At 55.1% G+C, this 20,607-nt stretch overlaps 1 protein-coding gene across 4 annotated transcripts; it reads right to left on the bottom strand.

Annotated features, from left to right (window-relative positions):
• Positions 1-2,244: 2,244 nt before the first annotated feature.
• On the bottom strand, positions 2,245-17,944 carry LAD1 (ladinin 1). Of its 4 annotated transcripts, none has more exons than XM_063114654.1 (10): positions 17,866-17,944; positions 9,409-9,546; positions 7,139-8,054; positions 6,495-6,599; positions 5,661-5,704; positions 4,193-4,265; positions 3,949-4,086; positions 3,511-3,597; positions 3,190-3,261; positions 2,245-2,892 (listed from the first exon to the last, which is right to left on the bottom strand). In XM_063114654.1, the coding sequence occupies exons 1-10, from the start codon at positions 17,901-17,903 to the stop codon at positions 2,887-2,889; spliced, it is 1,617 nt and encodes a 538-aa protein (XP_062970724.1). In that variant the 5' UTR covers positions 17,904-17,944; the 3' UTR covers positions 2,245-2,886. The 4 variants fall into 4 exon arrangements, with proteins under 4 accessions (XP_062970724.1, XP_062970725.1, XP_062970726.1 ...); XM_063114655.1 differs by lacking the exon at positions 17,866-17,944 and adding an exon at positions 16,477-16,599; XM_063114656.1 differs by lacking the exon at positions 3,190-3,261.
• Positions 17,945-20,607: the final 2,663 nt, after the last annotated feature.

Genomic DNA, 20,607 nt, shown 5'->3' with positions numbered 1-20,607 from the left:
CCCCAGCACCAGGCTTATCCCCTGCCACGCGGGCCTCCATGCTGCCAGAAGATCAGGGCAGGGCACACTGCAGCCACGTGCCTGTCTGCCAGCATCCTCGGGGACAGGAACCCACAGGAGGCAGAGGAGCTTGGCAGAGAGAGGCAGATGGGGACAGCACATTCACAGGACAGCGAGGAAGGAACCAAGCTGTCTGAAGACAGAAAGGGGTGGGGGAACCTCCTCACCCCACCTACCCACTCTAGCCCTCCAGGGCCCAGCCTTGCTTGTGTCCTGGCCTGGCATCTCCCAGAATTCAGGAACTGCTTTTCCTAAACCCTCCTTTAACTTGGGGATGGGTTACTGTACTTTCAGTGGGATATCGTTCCTCATAAGCCCAATGACCCTTCAAACCAGCCATAATTTGTTCGCCTGGATGCCTGGAAGAGGGAATCTGAGCCTCTAGATCCCTACAGAGCCCCATGGGGAAAATCCCATAGATTCTTGGTACACACAGACCACCCGTGTAAGGCTTCTACTAATTGTTCTAAGTCAGGGGCTTGATTTGGAGAGCCGTGAGGCAGCCATGACTCACAAGATTGAGCCACTATCCCGTGGCCACATTTTGTCATAGCAGGGCTGCTCCCAACCCATTTTGGATGCCCCGTCCTTGCAAAAAAGTCACCTCCCAGTGCTAATGATAGATGGGAAGACAAAACAAACCAGAATGGTACAGGACGAAGCATATGCTGAAACTCGCGGGTCTCAGGGCCACTGTGGCAGGAGCACACACAGTCAGGTCAAGGAGTGGCGAGTGGGTGAAACACTTGTCTCCAGAGGGCGCTCAACTGCCACCTCCACCAAGAGGCCCCACCCACCCACCCACCGCTCCGCCCAGTCTACCATGTTGCACTTATCCCAGCTGAGGTCACCCTGTGAGTGCATTTGTCTCCTAGTTTACTGGCTGCTTGCTGGACAGGAATGAGGGCAGGGCCCTCTTGTGTTGGATGCGTGAATGCCCTCGATGAGCACCCTGGGGAGGGTGTGCAGGCATGAAGGACCCCACCACTCTGAGGCTGCAGCTGCCAGAACAGCCCCAAACACCTAGGACCAAGCCACTTCCTTGGTGTCCTCTCGGGCTCCAACCCCTGCAGTTGGGCTCCACTGCCTGAGGAAGTCTTCTAGGCGCCTCTCCTAAGAAAAGCCTGTGTGGAGATAGTTTTGCTCACTGGAAAGTTCACCTGCCAGGGGGACTTTCCAAAGTCTGGAACACAAGCATCTGAAGGTCCTTAGAGATCATGTGCTTGAACCCTGAGGCTCAGAGAAGGAAAATGTCTCAGGGTCACACCCTGAGTTTCTGGCAGATCCAGAGCAGTTCTCCTGAGTCTGCACAGCATCCAACTCCTCTATCCAGCCCCAGCTTTGTTCTCAAACTCTCAGCGGTGGAGCTGGAGCACTTGCAAAGCTCCTGCCCTGGTAGTGGGTGGGAGGTGCTCAGGGCAGGGCCTCCAGGTCCTGCTACCCCTAACTTTAAGCAGGCGCAGGGGGCCAGCCACAGCAGACTCACCAGCTGGAGGTGGGCCAGCCTGGGGCCACTAGCATGTCTGCACAGGTCATGCTCTGAGGGCCTTCTGTCCCCTGGACCATGGGATCCAAGACGGGAGCCCTCATCCAGAATCACAAAGGCCAGAGCAGGGCCGGCTGCTCCTACCCCACAAGCTTGGGGAACTCAGGCCTGGTGATGCCCTTAAGAGGTGCATTCTGAGAAGCCCTAGAGTTTCCCCAGGCATGCAAAGGGGGAGTGGGCAGGCCTCTGCACCTGATTTCACCACCAGCTGGTTCTGGGTAAAGCCAGGGCAGTCAATCAGGAGTAAGAGTTCTAATGATTAAAAGAAAAAAAAATTTTTTTTTAAACTACACCCTTAAGGGGTTTGACAGGGCACCTGACTTTCTTAGTTTGGGTTATCCTAGATTCTCTGCTGGCTCAGCAGTCTCCAAGTTCACAGGGCCATGATGTCAGGAAAACAGGACTGGATTTGGGAAGGAAGGGGAGAGGGGCAGGCCTGGCACTGTATGTGGCAGTTCTAAACTCCCAAGTCACCAAGCTAGGGCCACTGGGTGGCAAGTGGTCCTAGTGTGAGGAGGAGCAGGGACTTTGAAAACAATGATCTTCCCCCCACCCCAGCCAAAATAATGCTCACACACAGTGGACAATCCCTGTTAGAAAGCAAAGCCTCTAGGAAAGAATTCATCTTTAAGGCATCATTAGTCTCTTACACCTGCGAGTGAATGAGTTTATCAGATCCTTCCTGAGAACAGGTTTTTCAGAGAGAGGTTAAGTGGTTGCACAAAAAAAGCACTGAGCTCCTGGCCCAGGCAGCAGGCCAAGGAAGAGAGGGGAGAACAGAGCAGGGAGACAGGCATGGGGACGATGCACAGCAACTCCACAATCTGGCCCTAGTGGGCCGAGCAGCTGGGAGCAGGCCCCAGGGTGGGCCCAGGCCTCAGTGAGGGAGACATCACAGGCACATGGAGGCACGTGCTGGAAGATGAGACAGATGACCCCAGAGTGAGCAGGGAGGAGGGGACATCCCTGGGTGGGACACGTGAGCCCTGCAGCTGATGTGTGCCAGTGCTGTGCGGGGAGCTGACGCTGGTCCCAGCATCTGCTGTGCCTGCAGCAGGACCAGAAGGTGCCAGGACACACTCGCCCCCAGAGGCTGAGCCAGGTGGGAGCTGGATGAGTCTCACCGAAATTCCAAGTCCCCAAGGGCCTGGCCAGAGAGGTCCAGAGGCACAGAGAGAGAAGGGGCAGTGAGAGACACAGACGCTGCTGCGGGAGGCAGAGGCCCGGCACAAGGAAGGCCCTTGAGATGCAGACATGCAGGTCTGTGTTGGCAGGGCTTGTCACACCTGTGGGGCAGAGGTCTATTAGAACAAGGGAAGGGAGGCACCCTTTTGTTCACACCCCACACCCATGGGGTTGGAGACCTAAAATCTGCTGGTTGAAGGGGGTGGGAGCTCTGCAGAGCTGTGGGGGAAAGGGTTCTGCCAGCATTCTCCTGGGTGGCTGGAGCCAGCCTGATACTTGGATACTTGGACTGTGTAGTCTCAGGCCAGTTAGTGTGTGCATGTGGGTGGGTAGGTGGGGGTCTCCCACTGGGCAGCCCTCTGTCCCCAGGCCAGGTCCTCCCTCCCTGCTCTATTCACCTCCACATCCAGTGAGGAGTCTGATTTCTTTCCCCATTGAGTCTTGGTGGCTGCCGACTCTTTCCGCACCTCCTGATTGTGGGCATCAGGGTGGAAACCAGGGACTAAGGCAGGGCTGTGGAGGGGCTCGGGATCCCCCAGGCCCACCCCACCCCTGCCCAGGATGGCCTCCCTCTTCCTGAAGGAGAGGAGGACCCTAGCCCCACTCCCCTCTGTGGTCTTCTGACTCACAGGCTCATCCCTAGTTCCTCCCTCCCCTGACCCAGGTCATTCCACCAAGAAAGGACCCATAGGAAGAGGCATCAGAGAGGGACAGGGTACCTGGGAGTTCTGATCGCCAGACTCCTGGGTCCTGCTGATCCACAGGTTGAGCCTTGATGTCACAACCCCCGAGAGCCTCAGGTTCTCCTTAAAAAAAAAAAAAAAAAGAGGCTTCCATCTCAGGCTTTGGGGCTACTGATAACAGCAAGGCATCTTCAGAAGCCCTGGAATGGGGATGGGGCTCTACCCCACTCCCATATATGCCCAGCACATGCCATATATACCTGAGACAGTTCCCACCCCTTCCCCCAGGGAGCTATGTGCACAACTAAGGAGACTTGGGCTCAGGAACACAAACGGTAGGTCAAGTCAAGATCTGTCAACATTAATTAATGCATGAAAATAGAGTTTTCTAGCACTGCCAGAGCCAAGGCTCAGGCTTTAGAGACCTCAGGGCTAATCAGCCTGAAGACCCCTGGCTGGGCCTGAGCCCCTCACCTTCCGGCTGGAGGCTGGTTCTGTGCGGCTCTGGCCTGCCAGTTCCTTCTCAAAGAGATGGCGCTTGCTGGCTACACCCACAGGAGCCACAAAGAACTCGGTGCGGGAGGAGCCTGGAGCCTTGATGGATTCTGATCTCTGGGAATGGAGCACACAAACCGCTGACCCACACTGGTAGGGTGCATGTGCACACCCACCACCCTCGCCAGGCACCCGCCGCCCCTCTGCAAGAGCCCATGCCCACCTGTACGGCTGTGTGGTATCGCTCCAGCTTCTCCCCAAACTTGACCGTGCTGGCTGGGAGCCTCATGCTCGCACTGCAGGATAGGACAGGACAAAACAAACCAAGTGAGACACCCCCCACCAGGAGATGAGGCCTGCCCCAAGCCTGAGGAGTAGCCCCCATCACACCGCACCATTCTGGCAACTAGAGCACGGCCATCCATCAGAGCAGACCGCACCGACTCGGCCAAGGTGAAGAACTGAGACTCCAGGGATTCTCCTCGCCTGCCAGGAAAATCCCACCCACTGGGATCAGAAACACCTTCACTCCCTCCTTTCTCCTCCCACATCCGGCCATTTCCGGCTCAGAACTGTCTCCTGAATCTGGCCCTTCCTTTTCATCTCCCTCGCCAACCACCTCCCGCTCTCCTGTCTCCCACGCCCGAGCTCTCCTCTCCACTGCCACCAGGCTGCTCCTACCTCAAGCAAATCTGGTCCTGGCCTTTCAGCTCAGACCCCTCAGGCCACAAGACCCCTCAGTGTGGGTCAGCACACTAAAGCTCTCATGATCTGCTCCCTCCTCTCCTGAGGCCAGCACCACCCCCAGTCCCTGCTACGTGACGATGTGCCAGCCAACTGGACACCTCATGCTTTTCACTGTGCCTTTTCACATGCTGTTCCCTGTATTTAAAATGCCATTCCTCCAGTTTTCCACCTGGAAATCTCCCACATGTTCTTCAAGTCCCACGTTGAACATCAGTTGCTCTGCAATACCTTCCCCAGCTCTTGCAGGCTGAGCTTTGCAGCTACTACCAAGCTCCTGGTTCACATCCTATCCCTGCACCTGCCTGCTTTGGTGGCTCTCGCGCAGAGTGGTCTCCTGTGAGTTGCTTGAGGGCAGCAACTGTGTCTTACTCATCTTCATACTCCTCGTCCTCCATGCCTACCCCACCTCCAGGCCTAGCCTAGTCTAGTCGGCTTCCGTAAATGTTTAGAGGGAGATAAATGCAGCATGAATGGATGACATTCCTAACACATAAGCACAACTGCTTTTCAGATCCTATTTCAGTTTTTTTTTTTTTTCCAAAGTACAATCCTCAGACTACTCACATCAATATTATGGAATATGAGGGTGCTTACTAAGCATGCAGACTCCCAGGCCCCCACACCAGGCCTGCTGAAGCAGAGGTGTCCCCTCCCTCACAGTGTTCATGGTCTCCCTCCTGGAAAGCCCTCCTCCTCTAAACCCTTCTCCCTGCTTTGGAGCCCCACCCAAGCCCTGCCTCCCCAAGAAGCTCTCCCCAATCCCTCCCCCTCCCTGTTCATCTCATCCAGCCTCAGTCCCTCCTATTAATCCTGTCCCCCTGTGCAAGAACCACACGTCCCCTCGTGTGCCCTATGGTGCAGCCGGGTGGGTGGCAGGTGCTCAGAAAACACAGGCTGACCATGACCAAAGAAGAGAGGGGAACCAAAGCCTCCAGGCCTCCCACCTGCGGGTTAAGGTGGTTTCTGAGTTGTCTTTCCTGGGGCTCATCTGAAATGAAAAAGGCAGGCGTTGGTGAGTGGGAGTCCCAGCGAGGCCAGTGGCTCTCTCAAGTGAGGCGCTCAGCTCTCAGGACACCTCCTACCCCCCGAACCTTCCATGCCCCCTTCCACTGCTCGACTCCAACCAAAGGAATACATGGCCACGCCTTCATTACAGGCCTTCATCTTGTCTGCGAAACCCCTGCCCCCACCGACCTGTCTGGGTCAGAAGCCCCTCCTCCTTAGGCATCTTTCTCAGGGTATCGCAAACCAGCTGTTTTCCTATCTGTCTCTCCACTGCACATGAGCCCTGTGGGGCCCTGACTGACATCAGGCCTCCAGCCTCCCCCCAGAGCCTAGCACATATCACAGGCACAACATACAGTCAGTCAATGAATGGGCCTGTGAACAAAAGAATTAAGAGTAAATACCGGCACAAGGCGAGATGAGGCTCCCCAATCCACATAATTTGTACTACTGGGACAGGGACCACACAGAGAGCACTAGGAGAGCCCTGCTGCCCTCTGCCCCTAGCCTCCCTCCTGGGTGTGGGGCTCCTGCAGCTCTGGCCTTGCCCACTAGGTGGGGCTGGTGTTGCTTATTTACACCCACCTTCTAGGTCATTACCCCGTTCTTTATTTAATACAACCTTGTCTGGTTTTGGCCACCTATGGGAATCCAAAGCCCCTCTCTATCTGGAGGATCTCCCTGCTATCTAACCTAAGGCTCCTATGCTGTGATGGATAGTTTCCTCAGGTTGCCCTCCATGGATTGGAGACAAGGGTGCCCTGGGCTCTCACCCGAAAGGAGATAGTCCTGGAGCTGGAGCGTTTGAGGGAGCTGCTGTAGGTGAGCTGAGTGGGTGAGGATGCGTCTGCCTCTTGCTCCTTGCGGGGGATTTTCACCTGGATGAAGCAGGGGGAGTGTCACACAAGAGGTCTAGGGCCCTACCAGGCCCCAGCCCAAGCTCCGTGGGGCCCCATGTGGCCTGGCTCATCCCAGGAGCTGCAGGAGGAAGGAGAGAATGACACAGTCCTGTGCCTTCCTCTCCTGCCTCCTTCATCTGCTGTGGGGGTGGCTGGCGGACACAATGCCTTAAGGCCAGGCCACCAGGCAGAGCTTTCTAGGGGAGCTTCTGGAAGGATCCGAGGCTTCCCAAAAGAGGTCCTGGAGTCTGGGCCCTGGATGAGGATGTGGCGCAGGGTACCAGGTGCTCCCTGCCACACAGCAGGTGCCCCTTTCAGCTCCAGCAGCCTGCCCCTGTCTCTGTGTCCCTATTCTGAGTGGCTGGAAGCAAGCAGGGAGAGAAGAAACTGCCAAGGCCAGCCTGAAGGCAGGAGGACAGGAGGCAGCGGGGAGCCAGAGACCACCCAGGCAGGACTGGCAGGGAGGGCCAGCCAGGGAGGTAGGAGAGAAGGATATGAGGGGCAGGAGCACGGCCAACCTGGAGTGTGATGGGCGGGAGGTAGGCAGCCACAGACGGAGAGTCCGGCGTGCCCCGCTCTGCCGGGGGAGGAGTGTGCTTCCCAGGGAGGGCGCCTTCTCTCTGCTCCTTGCTGGTGGCCTGGCTTCCTGCAGAGGCCGGCTGCTCCCCAGCTTGGGGCTGCTCTAAGGCTGCCGCCCTCTTTGGGGTAAGCTTTGTGTCTGTGGCTGGGATTTTCTCAGCAACCAATGACTTCTCAAAGATGGATGCTTTCTCAGACACCAGTCTCCTTTCCGACCCGGACCTCTTCCCCGGGGCCTGCATCTTCTCTGAGAAGCTTGTTTTTTCTGGAACTGACTTCTCTGAGATGGACCTTTTCTCTGACGCTGCTATCTTCTCTGACACAGATGTTTTCTCATGGCTTGGAGTCTTCTCTGAGACACTTGTTTTTTCTGGAACTGATTTTTCTGAACTGCCTCTTTTCTCTGACACTGCTGTCTTCTCAGATGGGGATATTTTCTCTGGGGCTGGCACCTTCTTAGAGATGGAGATTTTCTCTGAGACCAGTCCCTTTTCGGATGCTAATGTCTTCTCTGGCACCAAGGATTTCTCTGAGACTGGGGTCTTCTCTGGAGCCCCCTTCTTCCCTGCTTCTGGCTCCCTGCTTGCCAAGCTCTCCTCCTCCTGGGTCCAGGGTCCCCGCTGCTCCTGGCTCAGTCTCCGGCGAGATGGGGGCTGTAGTTCCTTCTTGGGCACGAGGGTTTGCTGCATGGCTTGCCCAGAGCCCGAGCTGTCCCTTCCCTCCTCTGCCTCCAGCCTCTCCCGCCTCTGCCTCCGCTCCTGCCGCGACCTGAGGATGGCCTGGACGTCTTTGTCCTCTTCTTTGGAGGCTAGGGGCAGTGGCTTGTACACCTCTGCTTCTTCCACACTCGGCAGTCTGAGTCAGGAGGTGGGAGAGGGGGTAGGAGATAGAATCAGAGGGTATCGGGTGGGAGGGACCCTGGGTGTATCTGACCATTGGGAGGTACCTCCAGGGCTACCGAGGAAATGAGGAAGTCGGGCTCTGGCCTCCCCCACCACTACCTAAATAAGGGTCACTTTCATTTACTCTACATAATGGGTTTCCAAGGTATCATTTGAACAAAGTACTCCATGCTTTTTTAAAAAAGTTTATAAACTCCTGTAAGGCCTATGTCATGAGCCATTCCATGTTCAGATACAATCAACAAACACTGATTGAGCAACTATGTTTATGGGCCAGGCCCTGTGCTGGGCACTGAGGGTCATAGAGAATAAACACAGTCCCTGCCCCTTAGATCTCAGATCAAGGCCAGAGGTGTTCAGGGATTTGTCGACAGTCACACAACTGACTGCTGGGGGAACTGGGAGTAGGGACCATGGCTCCTGATGTGCCATCTCCTGTCAGTCATATAGGTGCAGTGGGGACCAGGTGGCAGACACAGGCGTTGGTGCAGCCCAGAGCACACACCCTGTTCTCCCTTCTCCAGGGAAACCAAGGGAACAAGAGCAACATGAGAGGACTGTCCAAAACCCATAGCACTTGGCCTGCAGCAAAAGGAGATTCTTTCCCCTCATTACCACCATGCCCTCCATGTGATTTCAGGCAACTTAACTTACTGTCTGAGCCTCAGCTTTCAAATCTGCAAGCTGGACTTGTTAGGAGGTGAAATAAGACATTACATGAGGGTGCCCAGCACAGTCTTGGCACACAGGTGACATTCAGTAAATTCCGGGCCCTTCTCTTCTTTTCCGTCATGACCCTAACATCTAGATGGCAAGACTAGCCCCCATATTCTTCCACTTGGAAGTGGATTACGAAGGGTCAGGGCTAGAGGAGGACAGCCTGGCAGATTTGGATGAAAATTCTGGCCCTGCCACTCTTTAGATTATATGATCTCAGCAAGTCGCCTAAGAACTCTTCCACCCAGTTTCTCCATCTGTCAAATGGGTTAATAAGACCTCTCTCTCAGGGGTATTGTGAGCACTGAATAAGCCATGTCCACAAAACGTCCAGCAAAGTATTGGCTCATGGATGACCTCGACAAATAGTAATACTGTTATGACGAGGGTTGAACCTGGCAGGGCCGAGAAACAGTCTGGGGAAGGTGTGGGATTTGGAACTCATCTTCACATCCTCCAGCCACGTCCCCTGGGCCTCAAATCCCTGGGCAGGCCAAACATGTGGCACTCAGTTTGTCTGGGGAGCTAAGTCCCCCCCTGTCACCCAGGATAGGGAAATGATGCCCTGGCCCCCACCCTGCCCCAAGCACCTCTCAGCCGCCGGCCGGTCTCCATTCTGGGCGAGCTTGGATGCCTCATCATCCGTCGTGGAGCTCAGGTTGCGGTGGCGGCGCCGGCGCTCCCGCTCCTGCTCCTCCTCATCCTCCAGAGTCCGCTGCCGGGCCAGGCTGGGGGGGAAGGGGAGGGTCAGCACAGCCCAAGAGACCTCTTCCCAAGCCAGACTTCCACAGGGATGGGAGAGACACACGACACCCCCCAGGCCTGCCGCTCTGGCTGCTGGCGGCTGTGCAGCACTTGAAAAGGGCTGGTCTGAACAGAGACGGGTCGTGAGTGTGAAATACACACGGGATTTCAAGAGAGGAGTCGAATCTCTCATTAAGAATTGTGTATACTGATTATGTGTTGAAATGATATTTTGGATATACTGGTGATCGTAAATGAGATATATTAAAATTAATTTTGCCTCTTTCTTTTTAATGTGACTACTTGAAAATTTAAAATTTTGAATGAGTTCACATTATTAGTCTATTAAATTTCTACTAAAGCTACAGGGATTCAGGTTGGACCAGGGTTTCTCCACCTCGACACCATCCACTTTTTGGCCAGATAATTCCATGTGTAGGGCCTGGATTATAGGACGTTTAGCCGCATTCCCAGCCTCTACCTGCTACATACCAGTAGCACCATCCCCCGGTTGTGACAGCCAAAATGTTTCCTGACATTGCCAGAATCACTGGACTTTACTTTGGACTGTAGGGTGGGAATGTGGGGCCTCCCTCTCTGGGAGTGGCCAGCAACATGGAAGGGTGGACATGTTTCTGCCTGGAGGACGTAGACGACCTTCGTGAAGTAGATGACTTTCACAAGTTCCTTTCTCTTCTTGGTCCTGGCATTCTTAGGTAATATCTCTCAATGGACAGTCACAGAGAAATTTCCACAGTTACTCAATTCCTTATGAAATGTCTTAGCTTTGGGGAAGGGCAGACTCACACATAAGACCAATGACAACTGGGAAAGATTCCAATATCATCTTCCCTTCACCTCCCAGGAGCTCTCTGAGCCTCTCTCGACTTTTAAGATCAACTTTCATTTGTCCAGGGGAGCAAGGGGACCCTGCACACTCTACTTTTGGTTCCTGCCCCCAGTCACCTTTCACTCATAGGACCAGCCACGCACTCTCACAGCCAGCCACCAGCCCCACCAGTCCATCCATTCATTCAGCCACCTGTCAATCCGAACACCTGTCTATCCAGCTACGCCCATTTCCATCATCCTCGTCCACCTGCTCACCAGTCCATCTTCCCTTCCACCCACCCACCCTTCCAATCCAACCAAAGAGCAAATAAACCCTGGCTGAACAACTGACGGCCAGCCCCACGTCAGGCAACATGGGGGTCATAGAACAACACAGCAGGGGTTCTGCCCTGGAGACACCTATGATGTAGCGGTCCACCAATAAGTCCCCCAACCAATGTGCAGAAGCTGCTCTGCAGAGTGAGAGGACAATTGCTGTAGGCTAAGATTATCAGGAAAGTCTCACAGGAGAGACTGAACCTGGGCTGGATCTCAACGAGTAAACAGGACTTCGATGGGGTGACTGGGGCTAGGGCAAAACTGGCAGTCCAGGCAGAGGGTTTGAGCAGAGATGTGGCAGACTGTGAAGGTCAGTGGGTGAGCTTTCCCTGAGGCCTTCCTGTGACTCCCCCGGTTCTTGCTGGGGCCCAGATCCGAAGATTCTGGAAAAGGCCTCCATCTTCCCTCCCAGAGTTACAGCAATGACTGTAAGGTTTCCTCCTGCCACTGTCAGGTACCAAGCTCTCCACTCTCTGCTGCTCTCCTGGCCTCTGCACTGCCCAGCCCTGGTTCACACTGAGCCTGTCCCCCCTTGGAGGGTATCGCCATGCAACCATGCCTTGACTTAAGGAGGAGACACGTTTCCGAAAAACAAATCACATAAACCCACACATTTTATAGACTGAATTGAGTATAAAATGCATCTATGGGACTCCTGAAGAAAAGATTCCTCCAGGGACTCTTTGGAAAGACAAAGTCAGATGATCTGGTATCTAGACCTCCTGCCCTGGGCAAGTCACTCCCTTTTCTCTTCCTCAGTTTTCTCTCCAAAAGTGAGGAGGATGAACCACATGATGGCTCTGACATTTTTCTACATCCAGCATCACAATTATTGAGCCAACATGCACTGAATAAATACTTTTTGAGCACCCACTCTGTGCCAGGCATGACTCCAGGGGCAGGGAATAAGACCAGCAGGGTCCTTCCCTTCGTGGAGCACAGATCCAGGGCTGGATATGACGACATCAACCAGGTGTCACAAGGATGAAGGAATAAGATAAGTGAGGTGAGAGAAGGTGACAGGGTGGGGGGTCCTCTCTGGGAGATCCAGCCCACTAGAAGGAGCCAGCAGAGCCGGATGGGGCAGCAGAGTGTCACGGGAGAAGGGTATGGCAGGGGCAGAGCCCTCGGTGTGAGGGGCTGGGGCTGCAGGAGATGCTGGGGCTGCAGGGACAGAGGGTGGACCAGGGCCAAAGCACGGCTGGCAGGGAAGCTGGACAGGGAGGCGAGGCCAGAGCGAGAGAGAACTTGGGTTTTATTCTAAGTGTGCAGAGAGACACCGGATAGTTTACACAGAGGAGTGACATGATAGATTTCTATCTTTTTAATCTCTCTGGCTGCTGTATAGAAAGAGAATTGAAGGGTGCAGGGGGAGACGGGCAACGGGGAGACCCGTCAGGAGGTACCTGCAACCGCCCAGGAGAGCACTATGGTGGCTTGAACCCAGGTAGTGACAGGGAGATGGGGGAAATGACGGATTGAAGCTAGAGCCAGCAGGGCTGTTGATGAACCAGATGGAGGTTGGGGGAGGAAAGAGAAGACTTTCTGGCCTGAGCAATTCCTGATGAGGCCGTGAGGAAGACGGGAAAGACCAGGAGGAAGGAATTGGTGGGAACGCTGGAGTGCTGGGGAGAGCGGGGGGGATGAGGGGTTCTGTTTCTGGCTTGTTCAGAACGAGCAGAAACCAGCGAGGAGCAAGGGAGACAGGGAGGCCGAAGGGAAGCCAGCTGGGGGTGCGGACGGGGACAGAGGAGCCACGTCTGTGAGGACGGATGAGGCCGTCGGGGAGTCGTGAGCACGGAGGTGCCCGGCCCCTCAGAGAGAGCAGTTTCGGGGACGGGCTGCAGCCTGACGGGGCTGGCAAGGCGTGAACAGGAACCAAGAAAGTGGAAGCAGTGACTATCGACAACGCTTTAGAGGAGTTTTACCGAGAAGCAAAGAAAACGGGACAGTAGCTAGAGGAGGATGTGGACTCAAAGAACGCTTTCTCAAGCCTTCTTCTGCACAAATACACAGGTCTTAAGTTTTCCTTTTTTAAAAGAAAAAAAAAAAAAGACAAGCGAATGAAGGAGAGTGGAGAGAGCACGAGAGGCTGGAAAGAGCCTGTGGTGGGGTCGTCGTGCACCGACAGAGACAAGCACAGCACAGGCGCCTCACCTCTACTGTCCGGCATGGCGCCCGGCACGCAGCAGGCGCCAACGAATGTGGAAGAACAAGCCTAAATGTCAACTTCCCTAGGATTCGCCATACCTCTGCCTTGATATGGAAGGCACAAAGTGGGGAGCCAAACCTGAGCCCACCCAAAGGCAATCTGCCCACCCCTCTGCCCAGGGAAGGTGAGCACCTGCTCATCACCCCACAGGGAAGGAGCTGCCTTCGGAAGGAACCTTACAGATCCTCCCAGTTCTGCCGTCAGGGCAGCCCTTCTTGGTGAAACCCTCAATTCCTCCTGTGTCAGTGGAGACGGGAAGGCCCTAGTCAAAGTTTTCCCCCAATAGCCTTGACCGTGGAACTTAAGATTCCCGTGGGCCTTCACATGACCCGTGAGCTCGGTGTATTTGAAGACTGATCATTCATTCATTCACTACACACAAACTGGATGGTCCCTCACAAGGCAGGCTCTGATGTCCCATCTCTCAGCTCCTCCTATTCAGATTAGAAACGCCAGCTTCTGCTGGCTTTCATCTGAGGCCACATCTTCAGCCCTCTCCTCTGGATGCACCCTGCCCTTGTCCTTAGTTTAGAAACAGCTCTTGCCCTCCAAAGCTGAGGGACCCACCTACTAGGGAAAGTGACCCACAGAGCCTGAAGCTCCTCTCCCCTGACCACACCCACAGACAGGCTGGGCTGGAGCCTCCAGGATTCCTTGGTCCTGAGAAACCAGGTTCTCACACGCTGCTGTCAGCCCTCAGGCAAGCGGCCTATTTGTCTGTCCTCCAGTGGGGCCCTATATGGTGTGTGATCAGTCAGAGCCTGGTCTTCTAGGAAGTGACTCACTCCCCAGGTTAGTCTGAGCCCTGAGGGGTCTTTGGGGCTGGACTGTAGGAGGTGGATCCCAGGAGTCCTCAAGCTTCCCCAAGCTTTACACTAAGACCCCACAGCTCACCCAAAGTGAAGTGGTCACCACCCCTGGTGCTCAGGAATCATGCTGTCTTCAATCTCTGACTCCCTGGCAGAATATGAGTCCCTTCACCACAATCCCTCCCTGGAGGAGAAATGTGATCCCTTATAAGCAAAGAGTTACTGCTCTCTAAATATGAAGAAAGAGACAAAAATAGAGGGGAAGGGAAGACAAAGGGCAGTTCCCAGGATGGATCTCAGCAGGTGCAGTCGTTGAAACCCCAATAATAAATGCATATGGGCTTAGAATGGTGCTTAACGTTTGTTGATTATGGTGAATAATAATAAATCAATCAACAAAGGAATAAAGGAGGAAACGAGAGCACTAACATACAAGTACTTATTATTATGCCAGGCGCTGTTCTGAGTATTTTACAAATGCCATTGATGTTAACCCTTACAACCACCCTGCGAGGTAAGGGGGTGTTATCCCCATTTTGCATATGAGAAAACTGAGGCTCAGAGGGGTGAATCACTTCCTCAAGATAGCACAGCTAATAAAAAGAAGGAACCAAGATTTCAGTCTAGATCAGCCTCTCAAAAGCTCATGCCCTTAACCACGATCCCAACTGCCAGAAAAGGATGTCCTGGAAGGGCTGGTCCTAAACCAAAATAAGGCCCCACCTTCTTGGGAGCTTGACAGCTAAACATTCAGGAGCCGGAACAATGCGGCCTGGCAGGGCCTCTGAAGGTGTGGTATTCCCCACCCCAGGACAGGCGGGAGCACAGGGTGCTGCCTGGGTGAGCAGAGGTTTGGGGAAACCCAGTGGCCAATATGTCATTGACCTTGGAGCCCCAGAGCCAGGCCCTGGGTGCAACCTGCAGGCCCCAACAGCAGGGGAGTCCCAGACACTCTCACCAGCTGATGCCACAGCCCTGGGCAGCTGCCCTACCTCTCTCTCCCTCTCAACAACCCTTTTCTCCACCTCTTGGCCTTCATTTGGGGACACATCCCCCTCTTTACCTCCATGTAGGGCTGCTGTCCTTCCCCCTCCTGACTTTGCCAACTCCATCCTTTGGGGATGGGAATCTTCTTTGTCTCCTAAATAATTTAAAAGACATTCTGTCCTGTTGCTCACTGGAGAGCTTGTTCTGACATCTCCCCCAGGAGGTTGCTTCCTGAAATCTAACTTCCATCTATTCTACAGCGACTGATAGCAGGGGTTTAAGTGCAGTAGTTAAATGTTATGTTTGGCAGAACTTAGTTTCCCAAATTGAATCACATGTAGAAGTCCATTACACAGCAGATCAAGGCTCAGCTGCTCTAGTTAAGTAGGGAGAGGGTGTGAAGGCTGTCCCAAAAGCATTTTGTGGAATCTTGGAGCTCAGGAAGTGTAATTTGCAAATCTTAGGGGCAGGGGTGGAGAAGGGGAGAACCAAGAGTAGGCCAGGCCGAGACCTCAGGCCCGTCTTCAGCCTCTGAGTGGGGCAGGCCACAAGCTCCCCTTCTGCTTAATGAGGGGTCACTGAGGTCCCTTCCAGCCCTGATGGTCTCATGGGAGGAGGAACCCAGGGCAGAGCTTGGATGTGGAAGGGCTGCTCAGGGCCCAGGTAGGGAAATGATTAACCACTGGCTGCTCGGTCCACCCCTTACCCCCTGCACACAGGCCAACTCAGGGAGGAAAGGACAAGACTGCTGACCAGGGCACCCAGCCAGCCAGCTCACCGCTGCCCCCATCCCAGGGCTGGAGCATCCGAATTTCTACTTATTGCCAAGGATGGGCTAGGCTGGCCCTCAGCTGCCCGCCCCTCGCTGGGGCCACACTCATCAAACCTTCAGCACAGTCCTCCCCAGCTGGGAGGCTCGGTTGACAGTGACTCACAGCCCTTGCCCGCCTGCCCGCTGAGGCTTGTTGCTCACTCAGGGAGCAGAGCGGGAGCGGTCCTCTGTTCCAGGTGCCTCATCAGGGTGACTGTTGGCAGCAGCTGCGTCTGCCCACGGGGCTCTCTGAGGGCTGGGGCCGAGCAGGGAGGGCAGGCCAGGGGCTCCTGTGGCAGGACTGGTTTCCCAGGGGTTCCCTGGCACGGACACTGGACATCCCATGAGAACTTAGCCCCACCCGTGCAGCCACATGAGCCCACGTCCATCTGAGCAGAGAACAAGCTAAGACCAGAACTCGCTGAAATTTTAAGAGTTCCAGTGCCCCAGCTGCGCCCCCTGCAAAACACACACCCCTTATTCATATCCAAACATGTTCTCAGACACAAAATCACATATATCCCACCAGACTGTGAGCTTCTGAGGAATTAGTGTCTGGTTTGTATTTTTAACCCAATGCACGGTACCAAGGTTTTCCATAAACATTTCAACTTAACATATTTGGACTTCCAAACTCGGCAACAGAAGAACCTACTGCCCACACAGACTGCTCATCACTACACAGGCCATAAACATGCTCGCCCACACGTATATAAGCAGACGTTCACAGGCAGAGATATGCCCACACCTAGAAGCCATGGCACTCCCACTTGACCCCCCCATGCACACTAACCCACATGCAGAGTCCACGGCCTTGACTGTCCAGCCCCACCCTCAGCTCAGACCTTCCCTGGGTGTGGCCAACCTCTATAGCAGTCTGGGTTCCTTTTCCAGAGCACTGAGTTCTCTCCATTCTTGGGCTTACCTTTGCCCCTCGCTAGACTCCATGGGCCCCTCTGCACTGGGGTTACCAGGCAACTGTGCTTCAGAGCCGTGTGAAGTCTTGAGGGTCTGGGGAGGTGGACCCCCAGCACTGGGGGATGAGCTGCTATGGGGAGGCTGAGTCTGAGACAGTGAAGTATCTCTGGAGCCCTTCAGGGAGGGCAGGAGGAGGAGTTCCTAGGGCTCTGGAAAATGCGTGGAAGATGCCTTAATGGGGAAGGCCTGCGGTACCCAAACGGCTGGAGGCTGCTGATCTGCACCTGTAGAGAACGCCCTGACCTCAAAAAAGCCCTCAGAACCCAAATGCCCACCTGAGAGGAACCATGAGGCCAATTTGCACCTACCTAGAGACTAAGGGATCAAAGCAGTAGGGCTCCAGCTCTGGGCTACTGCCTGAGCTTCGGTTTCATTAGAGACAAAATATGTATGTATGTATGTATGTATGTATGTATGTATGTATGTATGTGTGTGTGTGTGTGTGTGTGTGTGTGTGTGTGTGTGTGTGTGTGTGTGTGTGTGTGTGTGTGTGTGTGTGTGTGTGTGTGTGTTGCCTAGTGGGGGAAGAGGAGGTGAAGATGCTCACGCAAGCACTTCTGCGGAGAGGTGTAGGGTAGCTCCAAGAGGAGTCACCAATCATGATGAGGGGTGCTGCCTTCTGGACACCCCCAACCCCAGGCTTCTCTGACCCTGACAGGATGTCTAGCAGGCAGGGATAAGATACCCAATTCCCACCTTTTGAGGGACCAGTTCACAAAGATTGCAGCACACAGAGGATGAGCTATCATGAGGTCCCCAGCCCAGATGCCACCCCAAAACGCCCTACTCAGAAATTGAGCTTCCTTTGGGGTGGGGGTGGGGGGATGTCTGTTTCCCTCTGGTCCTATTCACTAGTCCCTGTTCTGCTGACTCTCCAAGGTGGTGCCACCCCAACTGCCCCTACCAAGAGGGGCTGAGGAACACTTCCGAGGGGCCCCCTCTAAAATTCTCTACCAGAGACATGGGGACAGCGAGGGCAGCTTCTCTCAGGAATGAGACTTGGAAGTAACTCCCGAACACTTCTCCAGTCCCCCAAAACGTTCCTTTCCCCCCATAGAGGGGGGGGTCACACCGCGGGGGGCTGTCCAGGCTGGGGACCAACCTTCCCCAAACACCTCGTGTGGAGCCTCAGGTTCCAAAGCGGAAGACGGGAAGCTGCCAAGACGCGAGAGCACCTGCCCTGTCACCTGAAGGGTCCCGAGTTTGGCCCCAGTTCTGTCCCCCACCCCGAGGAGCAGCAAGACCAGGGTCCAGCCGCAGTGCCAGGGTCCCAGGGCGAGGAGGCGGCCGGGGAGAGGAGCCCCAAGGCGCGCCGCTGACCCCACGGCCCGCTCACCTGGACAGCGCGGACCAGTCCTTCCTGCTGCCAGCCATGCCGCCCGCCTGCTGCCGAGCCCCGCGCCGCCGCCGCCGCCGCCGCCGCCTCACCTGCGCGCCCCTCCCCCTCCCCCGCGCCCGCGCCCGCGCAGGTGGGGTCACATGGCCACTTATCTCACCCCCGCTCGCGCCCCGCGCCGCCGCGCTCCGATTCGCCGACCCGGGAGCGGCCTCTGGGGCGTGGGCGCCCCAGACAAAGCCGCACTGATCTCCGGCCGGGCCGGCCCCGAGGCGCGGCAGCGCGGACAGGCGGACCCGCTGCGGGACTGACCGACGGACGCCCGGGCCAGCGCGGGGCTGGTCGGCGGCGGGGGGCGAGGGAGGGAGACGTCCCGCTCAGAACCAGTCGGACCAGCCCGGCGCTGGGCCGCCTCTTCTCGAAGGGTCGCGGCCCGGGGTGCCGGGGAGCGGGGGCGGGGGGCAGGGACCCGAAGGTCGGGGTCAGGCTGCGCTCACTGACGGGAACCGACGTAGCCCCGAGAAGCCCAAGAGCCGCAAGCCGAGCGCAAAAGTGGAGAAGGCAGGTACCGTCATCTCGGCTCTGAAGCGCCGCTGCTTTTGGGCCCCTTCCCAGGGGCGCCTCTCCCAGCTCCCGGGCTTCAGAACCCACCCGGGGCCACCGCCCCAACAGGCCCTGCCGAGATGATCGGGACGTGGCCTTCTCCGCGCTGCATACAGAACACGCCCCATTTAAAGCCAGCTCCCTCCAAAGGAGGTTCTTAGACTCGGTTCAGCAGACATTTGAGTGTCCACAGCCCTGAAAACACAACTATGTCAAAGGCACTGTCCTTGCTCTGTGATACTGGACTTTGGGCTGGAGAGACAGGGTGTGCAACAGGCCCAGCTTTCCGCCCCCGGAAGGAAGGAGTTAACACAGTTAACTAGGACTAGAATGTGGGAGCAACTTGAGGCAGCTCTACCTGGCTCCCTTGAAGTGCCCATGTGAGCTGGTGCAGTGCCAGGTGCTTTCTATCCAGGACCAGCTTCAGGTGGGCTGAGAGAGGGTCAGGCACTGAGCATGGGGAATCTTATCTTCCCTGGTAGGTCAGAACTGCGAGTCGGTGGCAGCAGTTTCTGTTCTGAGAGGACTGAGATGCAGCCCCAAGCACCTAGATAAGAGGGAAGGGAGCCAGAACTGCCAGCCTTCTCCTGGGCCTTGCCACCCAGCTTTAGCCTCCTCTGGGCACTATCCAGGGACAATGGTCTCTACAGTGCCCTCCAGCTCTGAGATCTCATAGTGTAGGGCAAGCCAGCTGCTGAGCAGAGGCCTGGAAACACACGGAGGCAGCCTGCTAAGTTATCTGCTTCCCAAAGCCCCCCTCCTCCAGGGAGCCTTCCTTGTTGGCATAAGAGGTGACGAGTGAGGTTCAGCGAATGACTGCTGCACTGGGAGCCTGGAGGCATGGCTTTGAGCTCTGATACTGCCATTTATGAGCTATGTGACTTGGGGCCAATAGCTTCAGTTTTCTCATCTGTGAAGTGGGAGTAATGATACTTTGCTCTGCTTCTTTCCAGGTTGTGGGATTCAAATAAGTTCTCTGATGGTGACACTGGAGTGAGCAGAGTGAATGGTGACAATGTCCAGAGAGTTCTGAGTAGAGGCCAAGGCAGGACCCTGAGCCATTTGCTCTTTCCAGGGAAAGAGAAAGAGGGGATGCCATTCAATAGTCTATGTCCCTGCATACTCTGATCCAGGGTCTGACACTGTCTCCTTGGGGACCTAGTGAATGTTCTTCCCATGGCTGGTCGGTAGTGGCAGTTCAACATAGGAAGAAAAATACTCCTACTCATTTGAAGGCTGGCCCTGCCAGGGACACCTCATGAAGCCAGGTATCTAAAATCCCTAAATCCAGGGCCGGCCCCATGGCTCACTCGGGAGAGTGCGGCACTGGGAGCACTGAGGCCACGGGTTCGGATCCTATATAGGGATGGCCGGTGTGCTCACTGGCTGAGCGTGGTGCAGACCACACCGTGCCGAGGGTTGCGATCCCCTTACCAGTCGGGAAAAAAAAAAAAGCATCCCCAAATCCAACACCCTCTACGGATATAAAAACCCAGAGACATGGAAGGAAAGTTGGTATGCAGACAACTCTAAAGGTAATGAAAAGTAAATTACATCCTAGGGACCAAATAGTTCCTTGAGAGCAGGTATTATATTTACTAGACACTTTCTATGTGCCTGGCACTGTGCTTGGTGCTAAATCAGTATGTTAGTTTCCTAAGTCTGCTGTAACACAGTGCCACAAACTGGGTGGCTTGAAACAACAGAAATTTTTTTTCTAGCAGTTCTGAAGATTAGAAGTCTGAAGTCAAGGTGTCGGCAGAGTCATGCTCCCTCTAAAGTCCTCTCCCTAGAGGGGAGAATCCTTCTTTCTTTCTAGCTTCTGGTGGTTGCTGGCCATTCTTGGAGTTCCTTGGCTTGAGGTGCATTATTCCAATTCTTGCCTCCATTATCACATGGCATTCTGCCTGTGTCTCTGTGTCTGTGTCCAAGTCTCCCTCCTCCTGTAAGGACATTAGACTAGGGCCCACCCTGATCCAGTATGTCCTCATTTTAACTTGATTACACCTGCAAAGACCCTACGCATACTTCCAAATAAGGTCACGTTCATTGGTACCAGTGACTGTGCATTGACACATCTTTCTGAAGGACATAATTCCACCCACTGCAATCAACAAGTGCCTTTGACATTCAATGACA

This window comes from Cynocephalus volans, chromosome 11 (assembly GCF_027409185.1).
Source record: "Cynocephalus volans isolate mCynVol1 chromosome 11, mCynVol1.pri, whole genome shotgun sequence".
Classification (NCBI taxonomy): domain Eukaryota; kingdom Metazoa; phylum Chordata; class Mammalia; order Dermoptera; family Cynocephalidae; genus Cynocephalus; species Cynocephalus volans.
This window is presented reverse-complemented; position numbering and strand designations above follow the sequence as displayed.

What these genes read in the sequence shown, in the direction of transcription:
- LAD1 (XM_063114654.1), bottom strand. Translation starts at nt 17,903, where the DNA reads ATGGCTGGCAGCAGGAAGGACTGGTCCGCGCTGTCCAG. An exon ending in GATACCACACAGCCGTACAG is followed by an intron (nt 4,087 to 4,192) that starts GTGGGCATGGGC and finishes CTCCATTCCCAG; the next exon opens with AGATCAGAATCCATCAAGGC. An exon ending in CTGGCGATCAGAACTCCCAG is followed by an intron (nt 3,262 to 3,510) that starts GTACCCTGTCCC and finishes GCCCACAATCAG; the next exon opens with GAGGTGCGGAAAGAGTCGGC.